Here is a 12,022-nt window from a genome sequence, read left to right as displayed (position 1 = left end):
AGGGAGGAAGGAGTCAATGAGCGAAGGGTACAATACAGTAGTAGTTCTGAAGACAGGGGTTTTGGACTTGTGGGTCATTTCCGAGTGGTGTTTGCCAGCGGTCACCTGATTCGACCAGGAGATCACCACACTTTTCAGCATACCAGGGTACACTTTGGTAACGACGTTCAAACCAACTTCGAGAATATGGCCCTCACTTGAAACCACGCCAAAGACAGTAACGATGGCCGAAAACTGGGCACTCTTTCAAGCGTTCAACCTTCCGAATTTGCATTTTGAAGGTTCTGGCAATGGTCCTGTTGTACAAACTTGGATCGGTACAGAGCATGAGTGGTACAACAGCGCATTTCTGATCTCGTTAGTGTTACATTACATTTTCATAGTATATTAAATTTGATTTAATGTGCAGATTGTATAATAGGAAATAAACTATCTGAAAGGTGTCTATTTCTCTTGGGAACTTTTTGAGGATCAATGTGATGTTTCCTTGTGTAAATAATCGATACTTACCTACGGGACAAAAAATAAAAGGTAATTTTCATATATATATATATATATATATATATATATATATATATATATATATATATATATATATATATACATGTGTCTCCAAAAGCAATTCATATATTGGCATGAGTAAGACTAGTATTTCTCGCCGGCTTACATGTAACATGTTTAACCAGAATAGTCCCATCTACGAACACCTAGTAGAACACTACACTACCTAAAATACATGTAGACACATATTATAGAAGATGCCGAAATAACGTAGTGACAAAGTTGTATTTTCTTTTTAAATAAATAGAAAGAAAAAGGATTTTGATATTAATATCAATGCATAAAGAACACACATTTATAATAATATAGATAGATATAATCGATTACAAATATCAAAGAGAAATATTCAGAAATAAATGATATTTAAACATATATGTTTTTAATTTGCAAACCATCCTCTCTAATTTTGATTTTGATTAGCTAAGGTTCTTCTCATTTGACGCTGAGGTTTGTTAATTTACAGTTTTATTCTTACCATGAGCTATTTTCTTTATTTGAAGTTCGATAATTGGGAAGTTTAATACAAAGGGAACCTGTTTACGCGATCATAACCCACGAATAAGAATAGAAAGACACTTCTGTAAAAGTGAATTAAAATAATTTGAATGAGAGTTTATTAAGTATTTCTCTTTTAAAATTTTCTAAATGTGCATCTCGTCACTAATAGAGACGTCAGATGAAGTTGTCAATTATCTTGACACATTTTACATTGGTGTGCCAGATATCTACTGGGTAAGGTTTCTTTAATTGTTTGTGTACACAGCGCTTTAAAAATAGACATAGAAATCCGGGTGGAGTTTCATTAAATGAATGCGGTGATTACACTGGGACGCGACGTTTTCTATACAGACGACCTGCAATCGCCGCTCCACCCACTACTTATCGCTACTTGCTAGGTGATAAAACGTTTCGTCTAGTTGAAACCATTGTTTTTTTATGACGAAACCCAAGTTTTGCTTAGTACTACAATGTAACAAAGTTACTTATTACACAACATTACTCTTACACAGAACTCTTCGATTATACCATTATTCGAGAGAGCGACACGTGGAATACACTTGAAAAATCCGTTGGCCTCTCAGTAAGTTCATCCGGTGTTTAGAAATCGTATTGAGATTTTACGTTTTAATTAGGCTGATACCAAAATGTAGGTTTCATTACTGGACCACATGATTGGGATAAAATCTGTCATTAATCACAAAATTTCCTTGCGTACTTCGATAACATTATAGAAATTTCTATATACCCTAAACAGTACAGAATCAGCCTTAATATTTGCGGAAGGTAACGGGTTAAAGGTAACGTTTATACTGAAACCGTTTGTAAGTGAATATGAGATTTAAAAAGTATTTAAAAGGGAGGGAAAGAGAGAGCGAAATAAAGACAGGGATTAAGAGGGAGAAGTTATACTTACCAAGAGATTGTTTAGGACTATTGATGAGAAAGTCAGTGGCCGATCCTAAAAATCCATGATTTAATAAAAGTACTCTATCCTTGTTTGTGCAGGTGGGTTTGCTCTCAACCGGAATGCGATGTATTGTTATTATAAAACCATCTTTTGTTTCCACTTCATGATCTTCGCATGCATAACCTCTTGCTTCAACAAGTTCGCACTAAAAATATAAAAGTCCATCGATATAAAATATGTTTGCATGATTTAGTTCTATTTATTTTTGGTCAATAAAATTACAATCCGAATTATACAAAATTTTGATGGTATATCCGCGAAAGTAATAATTTTTAGTCACGAATGTTAAAAAGGCTACTAAAGATATAAATCTGAAAAAAAGAAAAACCCTCAAACAAGGGACCAATTTTATTTTGAAATATGTAAACTTATATGTGAACGACTTCTATATAACAATGTTATGTAATAAATTTCTTAGTAACGTAAAAGTTGTATACGTACACGTGTTATATATATATATATATATATATATATATATATATATATATATATATATATATAGGGTAGCTTATAAATAATGTTACAAAATAAAGCTCAGATTTATCCTAACAAAATATATTTTACAAAACACCAATTACAGAATATGATTAGCAAATATTGAAGGAAAAATATGCCATTAGTATTATTCAAAATGTTTCCCTTGATCCTTTACCACATTACGAAGTATTTTGAAGAAATTATCTATATCAACACACCAAATCGAATGGCATTTTCTCCCAGTATTTCTTCAATTTTATTTTAAAAGATTCAATATTTTGATATAGAGTAGAGGAGGTTGCACTCTCCATGATTAACCAAAAAGAATAATCAGAAACGTTAAACAGACAATGAGGGAGGCCATTATTCTTTGCTGATCCAGGACGAACAGTTGTCTCTACACCACTGCTGTGTTACATGAGCAGTACGGCTTATCGCACCGTTTTGTTGGAGAGTCAAACGTCATCAGCGTACGCAAAATTACACTATGTAGTTAGTGCACCTTCAATAATGCCCTCAATGTAACGTTCTTTGTTAATCTTGACCGCTTGAGGGAGGCAAAACAAGTGGAGATTTACCCTCTTTTAGAAGATAATCACTGATCATTGTTTCTTCGTTCTTAAAATGTTTCTTGCATTTTCAGGCATTGCCTCACGACTTCTCACAAAGATTCTATCATTTCGATACTTGTTGGTTGTTGAAGTGAGAATAACTTTTCATCCGTGAAGATGATGTTATTGAGCGATCCTTCTTTGATACGGTTTAACAAGAGACGACTTCTGATAAGTCTCTTCTTTGCAATTGTGGATGCAGAGAGAAGCTTTCGCATTTGGAGCTTATAGGGTGATATCTGTATGCCCTCTGGACATATCTTACACATTGTCCTTGGTGATGTTTGTGTTTTGTTTGCCATTTTTCTCATGGATTCTTTTGGATTTCGCCTGATTTTTCCATTACATTCTTGATAAATTCAGGTGTTCTTAAGTTGTAAGGACGGCCTGATCGTTGTTTATCTTTGATCAACGAAGTTTCCATGTAGCGATCGTACTTTTTATAAACATTTTGTTGATTTTGAGCTTTTCTCTAACTTAAATATTTTTGCAACGCAAGCCTTTCTCATATTGCTCTATGATGAATCTTTTCTTTAATTCAATAGACATTGTTAAAAGTATTATCTTTTGTCTCTGAAAAAATAATAAATCATATATTACATTATCATTTATTTTAATATTATTATAAAAAAATAATTAGAACATTTTGTAACGGGACTTATGGCCCTGTATATACATCTGCTTGTTCGTTGTCTTAACACTATATCAGTGGCGTTAGATTACATTATTCAGCTACAATAGAAATATTATGTATATATTTATTAAACCTTTAACTTTTTATATCCTTTTAAAAAACACTAATAAATTTGTTTGTCATAAGTCGAGAATATCACCAATATGACCTCTCACAACACGAAAGCAATCTGATCGCTACCATCCGCCTCCACTTGTATAAAAGGTATGCCCCCAGTTCTAGACCAGTATCGAAACGGTGATTGAGGCTGAAAGCGGCTACATTGAATAGATGTCAGCTCTACATAAAGTTGCCTGAATTAATTTTTTCAATAAAAGTCTTAAAATAAATCTGTAGTGTTTTTTTCTTAGGACGACAACTTACTCATTCTACCCTGTAAAAAATCCTAATACAAAACTAATAACATTAATTAATTACTCGTAAAATTTTATTGGCGTTTTTTTCTTTTCTAAGTGATTATTAGCAAATAAGACTACAAATATATGAATAGAAAATTAACAATAAACAAAGAGGAGATGATAAGTGTATATATTGGATTCATCCGGAAAATTGTATTAATACAGTAAATTTGTAAAAACTAAAAATATTTTTTTAAATCTAAGAACAAATAAATCAGGTAAGAAAAAAATAATAACAAAAATAGTTTAGCCCGATTAATGTGGAGCACAAATCTAGATCTATTATCTATAAAAGTTTGTTGTTTTTATTTAGAAAAGGTGGGGGGGCACGATTTAATATTTTTTCTTTTCAGATCACTGAAAGAGTGTTTCAAGGTAAACAACTTATGATCCCTGAAAACGTAGGACTATAGTTCAAGGAAGCAGGTGTGTTCTGCGATTGCAGGAATGTAAATACTTGCTGACAAAATAATTTTTCAACAAATGATTAAAAATGAATTTTTATGAATTTTTCTTATATAGTTTACAAGGGTTAAGCGCTTCCCAGATTATATATAAATTAATTAATCCATTGATGTTTTTAACTGTTATTCTATTTGACATGTCTTTTATTAAAATGTTTCTTATATATATATATATATATATATATATATATATATATATATATATATATATATATATATATATATATCTGTGTGTGTGTGTGTGTGTGTTCAAATTTATGCTTACTGGTCATGCATTGTTTTTTTTACTAGTGTTTATCCTCTGAGGAAAAGAGCATATTTTTGAAAATCCATGGTTTAAGAATTTTGAATTTCGTTTGAACATTTTTTTTAAACGTGGGGTATTTCAAACAGATTCGTTATCGCCACTTCGTTTTGTAATGATAATGATGCTCTGAGCATCCTCTTGAAGAGAGAAAAACTGGGATATAACTTTGGATCTGGTGACAGACGCCTCAACCATCTACTGTTTATGGATGATTTGAAAATATTCGGTAGAAATGAAAAGGAAATGGAGAGACTAGTAGAACTTGTGGGGACATACTCAGAAGACATTGGGATTGAGTTTGGAATTAGTAAATGTGCGGTGCTGTGATGAAAAGAGGAGTAAAGGTTCATTCGAATGGAATAGTGCTGCCAAATGGAGAAATCATGAAAAAAATAGAAGATACAGGGTATAAGTATTTGGGAGTGCTGGAGGGTGTAGGCATCATGAACAGAGAAATGAAGGAAAAAGTCAAGTAGAAAAGGTCTTAGAAGAGTGAAACTAATTGCAGTGTCGAAACTGTATGGAGGAAACCTAATGAAAGCAGTAAATGCATGGGCAGTCAGTGTTTTGAGATACAGTGCGGGAATTTTAGAATGGTCTGACAAGGATTTGCATGCCATGGATATCAAAACAAGAAAAGTTTTAGCAATGTTTGGTATATTTCACATTCGAAGTAGCGTAGCAAGGCTGTATCAAAAGAGAAAAGATGGTGGGAGAGGATTGAAAAGATTGAAAAGTGTAAAAGATTGTGTTAGAAACGAGGAGATGTCGTTGAAGGAGCATGTGGTTAGAAGTGAGGAGTGGATGCTTAAGGTTGTGGCCAATGAAGTGGAGGTATGTGAGACCAAGGCTGATTATGTGAAACTTATGGATAGAGAAAGGACACTGGAACTGGAAGAAAACTAGGAAGAAAATGCATGGAAGGTTCTTCCAGGATATAGCAGAAGTGGCTGATGAAAGATCATGCCAATGGCTTAGAGCTGGGTATCTGGCTAAGAGTACTGAAGCTTTTGTTTGTGCAGCACAAGAGCAGGCATTAGGAACACGATTGTTCAAAAAAGCGGTTCTAGGAGAGGAAGTTGCTGCAGAATGCCGGATTTGTGGTAAGATCTTAGAGTCAATTGCGCACTTTGCAGCAGGGTGTAGTGGACTTGCTTAGAGAGAGTACCGTAAAAGACACGATTGCATAGGACTTCGAAGAGGGTTGGGGTGCCTCATGAAGTAAGAACAAGCGAGGATGGCAAGGTAAAGGTATGGTGGGACAAAAGTGTCATAACGACCAAGCAGTTGGAACATAATCGTCCGGATTTGGTCGTCATTGACAAGGTCTCAAAACACTGGCAGATTGTAGACTTCTCAGTAACCTGGGGCAGGAATGTGAGAGAGAATGAGAATGAGAAGTGGAAAAATTATGCTCCATTGGCCTTGGTGATACACGGGGTTAAAACACAAATAATCCCGGTCGTAGTTGGTACACTAGGAGTAGTATCAAGTCGTCTGGAAGGACAACTGAAAAACTACAAATCCTCGATGTTTAGGCGGCCTTCAAACCTTTGCAATTATAGGTACCACCAACATCATTAGGAAAACTCTTGATCTTTGAAGCTCCTGGTTTGAAGCCGGGATTAAGGGAAATCCTCTGGAAATGAATCCCATCCCTTTCCAGAGAGATGGTCATAAGCGAAATCAGAATTATTATTATTATTATTATTATTATTATTATTATTATTATTATTATTATTATCATTATTATTATTATTATTATTATTGTTATTGTTGTTGTTATTATTATTATTGGTATTGTTGTTATCATCATCATCATAATCATTATTATTATTATTATTATTTACTCATTAGCAGTCATCACAAAAGTCATCATCAGTGATTACTGACTTATAATAACTGATGGGGTTACCTGGAGACCAAATGATAAAACGTCTCCACAAAATTTCAATACTCTCCACTATTTTCGATAACCATTGCAAATAACTTTACGTTATCATAACAACCGATTATAATTGCTTCCTAGGTTTTTATATTCATCGGTATTTCCTGGGATGTAGTTGGTTTCGGTACTTCCATTCTTTTGTTGACATATATTCTTTTTGAGAGGCAGTTAACTGAAGGATTTGAAGGATGTTTAAGTTTTATAGAGATCATATATCTGTGTTCTGTTTTTTTTCATTATATTTCAATTGCAACTGCTACGTTACTCGCCTTATATGTGGGTTAGTTTACGCACCCGTAGTGTTCGAAGTGTTTGAATGTTCACAGTATATGTGGGTTGGCTTATACGCTCAAGGATTTCCTTAAGATTCCAATCGTTTTTATTAATGACACTCTTTATATCATTGCAGCATCTCATGTTGATTCAAATTTCATCCATTCAAGTTTTTTACGGATAATTCCTAACGCTCTGACAATTATTGGTATTATTTATGGCCTATTATTATTATTATTATTATTATTATTATTATTATTATTATTATTATTATTATTATTATTATTATTAAATGTAGTAGTATTAGTTGTATTGTATAATAAATTATGATCTGTGTAATTAAATTTTATTAACGACGTGTTTTAGATAAGAAAATACATAAACAGTTAAAATTTATCGGCTGAAAGACGAGACATGTGCAGAGAATTTTAATTAATATATTGATTTATTAAAATTAAATACAACTTTTTGACTTATAAAAGAACATTTATCATAAATACTTTTTCCGTTTCTTTTGCCTTGTGGATTGTAATGTCTTGATTGTAATGTCTGTTTTTAACGATATAAATTAAAAGTTTAATTCAATGTGCATCAAAATAATAGAAAAATTGCCCGCTTAAATTTAAAAAAAATCTGCACTTGTCTTCAAAACGTTATATGTTTTATTCTAATATCACAGTGCTTTTTAAAGTGGATCTTTCCATCATTTTGTACAAAAATTTATTTACTGAAATAGATAATTAATCAGTTCAAACGATGTAGTAAGAGAGTATAATTCAAAATTAATACATCAATTTGATTATGTGCTTGATTGAGTTGTTTTATCTTTTAAACTCACAATTTGGATAGTAAAATGTTGACTAAACGTTGTCAGTCTTAAATCAACCATTTCGGTTCCGTAATAATATTTTCCACCTCGATGCCGGGCAATGCCAGCCGGCACGCTTGTATAAAGTAAAAAAAAAAATAAAACAACAAAAAAAATGAATTTACATATACAGGGTGACCCCCTAAAACGGGCCCCAACTCTAATATGGCCCCATTTCTTAGTGTTTTGTCCGAATGAAATGAAACTTTGGTCATCACTAATTTATTATATTCAATACACTAGGGTCTTTAGCCTTTTTTCTCCGTTCTACAGCATATTTTCTAGATGGCCTCCATTTAGCTTTTGTTTTTTTGGAGTCACCCTGTATACGTCAACATTATGAAAATTACTCACAGCTTTCATTTTCATTTCAGGATTCTCGGGAACAAACGAATTATACTTATCAACTCTTTGTTGATCGTTGCCAATATCGTAGAAAACATCGCCAATACTTGCACTATTTGTGGCACACAGGCACAAAGCGAGCAAAGGTAGCACGCTAAGAAACCGAGTATTCGATGCCATTTCGCAAAAGTCAGAAGATAATCTTGAGAAAAACTTTTCAATCGGCGAGATATGAAATGTACTTTAGTGTAAAAATGCCAGACATGCCCTTTTATTGCTTTTTTGTTGAGTTTATAAAGATTATGTTTATGGGAACGAGTCCATCTGGAGAAAATACACACTTAAACACGATGGCTTTGCGTTTGATTGATAAGAATTACTTTCTTACGTTTGTCTTTTTTTTAAAAAATAAAAACAAGAACGTGCATAGGAAAAATGACATGACGTTCATATATATATATATATGCATATATATATATATATATATATATAAACATATACATGTATATACATACATGCATACATACATACATACATACATATATATATATGTATGCATATATATATATATGCATGTATATGTTTATTAAAGGATGAAACATAATTAACATATATTTTTCTATAAATACACACACACACACACGCACACACGCATATATGTTTATAGGAAAATATGATATGCCAATTATATTTCACCCTTTTAGCAAGCAATTATTTTTCTATTTATGAAACTGGGTGTATGTTAATTGCAATTACAGAGTATATGGAAATAGATGACAACGCAACTATATTCCAAATGTAAAGATGTTATTTATCTTATCATTTTTTCTTTAAAGCATGTCAAAATCTTTACTTTTGACAGCACCTGCTTCGTGGCACAGAAACAGTCATATAATTATTATGCTATTTTTTTAAATATTTCCCTGACTGACTCTTAAAAAAGTAGAAACTTTTTAACTTAAAAGAAATAAATGAGCATGCTCACATAAATAAAAACGATTAAGTATGACGAGATCCCTGGCGACACCAGATTATCTTGCTTTTCAAATAGAGGAAGAGAAGATGGGAGAGGATGAGGTATGGTTAGAGGGGGCAGATTTTTATGAGATTCCTGTCCACCAGAAAAGAGTAAATATTTCAATGAGAAAAAATATAAATAAATATGATAATAGATAATAGTTGTTCTTAAGCGGTTTTAATTTCCATTTTGTACTTATGTAGCGATAGGAAGAGGCAAAAATGTCCAGAAGAAATAAAATAGTTCAATGGGAAATAAATAGTTATCGCTTATCACATCAGTACCGGTGTGGGGTTTTTAAGAGAAAGACAAACGAGAATTGTTCCTATATCACGACTGTTATACATCTATCAACAACGGAAAGGTTGTTTTTAAAATCTCTGTTGAGCGAGATGAAGAATGGGGGCCAAGAGTAGGTGTCACCGCCAGGCATTGTTCGACCTGGGGTGACTAATCATGCCTAATTGGTAATAAGTAAAAGCCTCAGTGCAGGTGGGGGTTGAGGGCCGGTAGAGATAAGCTTTAAGAGAAAAGAAAGAATAAGGGGAATTTCTGATTTGATAAAAACGGTTGGCTTTTTAGAGTTAGAGTCCTTTTTACTGGTTGGCATCGAAACGTCCACATCGCTCTCACCCCGCCTGTTGGATGCAAACCCTCATAAGAGCTAAGTTGAAAAGCTCTTGTTCTTAGCTGGGAAATTAATTAGAGGAACTTAAGTTATACAACCTGCCCCATGAAGCTCGGATCAAAGAACTCGACTTTAAACAAGTGTAGAACGATTTATGAATAATTATGTTGTTGGTTTTTACGAAAATGAACCAGAGTTTTTCTTTCTTTCTCGATTGCCGGCCTGAATGAAGATGCAGTTTATTTCAGATATGCCCTGAAGCCAGATGATGAAAGAGATAGACTGGATCCAGCATGAAGCCAGAGTGACGGCCGAAATCGACAATGTTGCCACACGGACTTAGGGTCATGCACATTTCGCGTGCCCTGAGCAGCAGAAAGATCTTTTCCAGTGACCAGTGAGAGTCTGGTCACCCTGGAGGGATCCACCACTAGACAAGTAAGAATGTAGCCCTGCTGGGTTGCATATATGGTCCTGTGAGCTGGGAGCGACGAACACGGCCAGACGTACATCACAAATATGCTCCCGTGAACCAGGATAGCGACGGATGCGGCCCGGCCCTCGGACAACAGAGGGTGTTAGGGTTATATAAGTATATTTGCATTGTGTGTTATGATATTTAATCAACGTTTATATAGATTATATACTAGCTGTATATACCTGACGTTGGCCGGTCAGAAGGTTATTTTGCCGAAGAAAAGAATCAGTTACATAAGAGTTAAGATTAACCTAACATCCTAATTTGTTCGAAAAGTGATCGCAGGTTGGATTAAGAAAAACATATATTGGTCTATTAAAACACATATATCTTGATCTATTCAAATCCAAATATCTTGATCTATTAAAACACATGTATCTTGGTCTATAAAACACATATATATTGGTCTATTAAAACACATATATCTTGGTCTAGTAAAATCAAATGCGAAGTAACTCTCATAGCTTAAAGAGATAATAACTCTTATAGCTTAAGGAAATAAGCTTACTTCCGGTTTTGTCAGCACTTTATGCTTAAAAACAAATTAAATAAAATATAAATTAAATTCAAAATAAATCAAATGCATCAATTTTAAATTATATTTCTAAACAGAACAATTAAAACTATTCTGCTACAACTAAAAGATAATAACATCGAACTAATTATTTAAATATATTTTATGGGTTTTCTCGATTAATTTGGATTGTTTCTTAAGAATATATATAGAAACCATGCTAGAGTTACATTGTATAAAAGTTGGTTTTCAGTATGAAAGTTAATCGTAAAAACGATGTACCAATTCTACATATTAATTAAATTGTTAACAAATAAACAAACAGGTGGTAATACGACTGAACACAACACAAGATTCAAACAATATATGAGGATAGATCTTAAACTCTTCCCACTTAAGATTAGTAATACTACAATCTAAAAGGTTATTGAAACAAAAAAGTACTTTCCAAAAATCTTATTTAAAAATTTGGATTTTTATTAAATTGGGCTTTTTACACATGATCAAAATTATAAGACCAAGAGTATAAATTGTTAGATTTATGATAAATGTTTTTAGTTCAGTTAGAGATTAACAATCACTGTGTAAAGGTGTTACCATGCCTAAAACAAGAAAACTAACCGAAGTTGAGCGCTCTAGAATTCCAACATTCCATAAGTTAGATTTGTTACAGCGAGCGATAGCAGCTAAGGTAAATCGCAGTAAAACTGCTATTTTCAACTTTCTAAAGAACACTGAGAATTATGGAAAAGCAAAATCCTTTTGTAGGTTCCCAAAATTTTTTCCTGCATAGAAGAATCAGACGGGTTGTTATGAATGACATAGGACTTTCTTCTAGTCAAATTAAGGCGGTTACTGATGCTGATTGCAGTTCAATAACCATCCGACGACACTTACAGCAAAAAGGCATGGTAAAAAAAAAGTGTAAACAAATTCCTCGATTGCTTCCACGTCATAAAGTGGATCGCTT

The 12,022-nt window shown here is 33.1% G+C and overlaps 1 protein-coding gene across 1 annotated transcript in view; it reads right to left on the bottom strand.

Moving 5' to 3' along the window:
* Nucleotides 1-12,022, bottom strand: part of LOC145293790 (gastric triacylglycerol lipase-like) — a 423,146-nt gene that overhangs the window by 92,970 nt on the left and 318,154 nt on the right. Inside the window, exon 2 of the mRNA XM_080140343.1 lies at nt 1,976-2,174. Within this exon, the coding sequence (XP_079996469.1) occupies nt 1,976-2,174 (199 nt within the window). The remainder of the gene's footprint in view (nt 1-1,975; nt 2,175-12,022) is intronic.

This window comes from Euprymna scolopes, chromosome 15 (assembly GCF_053919585.1).
Source record: "Euprymna scolopes isolate OS-2025 chromosome 15, ASM5391958v1, whole genome shotgun sequence".
NCBI classification, from domain to species: domain Eukaryota; kingdom Metazoa; phylum Mollusca; class Cephalopoda; order Sepiida; family Sepiolidae; genus Euprymna; species Euprymna scolopes.
Note: the sequence above shows the minus strand (reverse complement) of the source record. Positions and strands in the feature narration are given on the sequence as shown.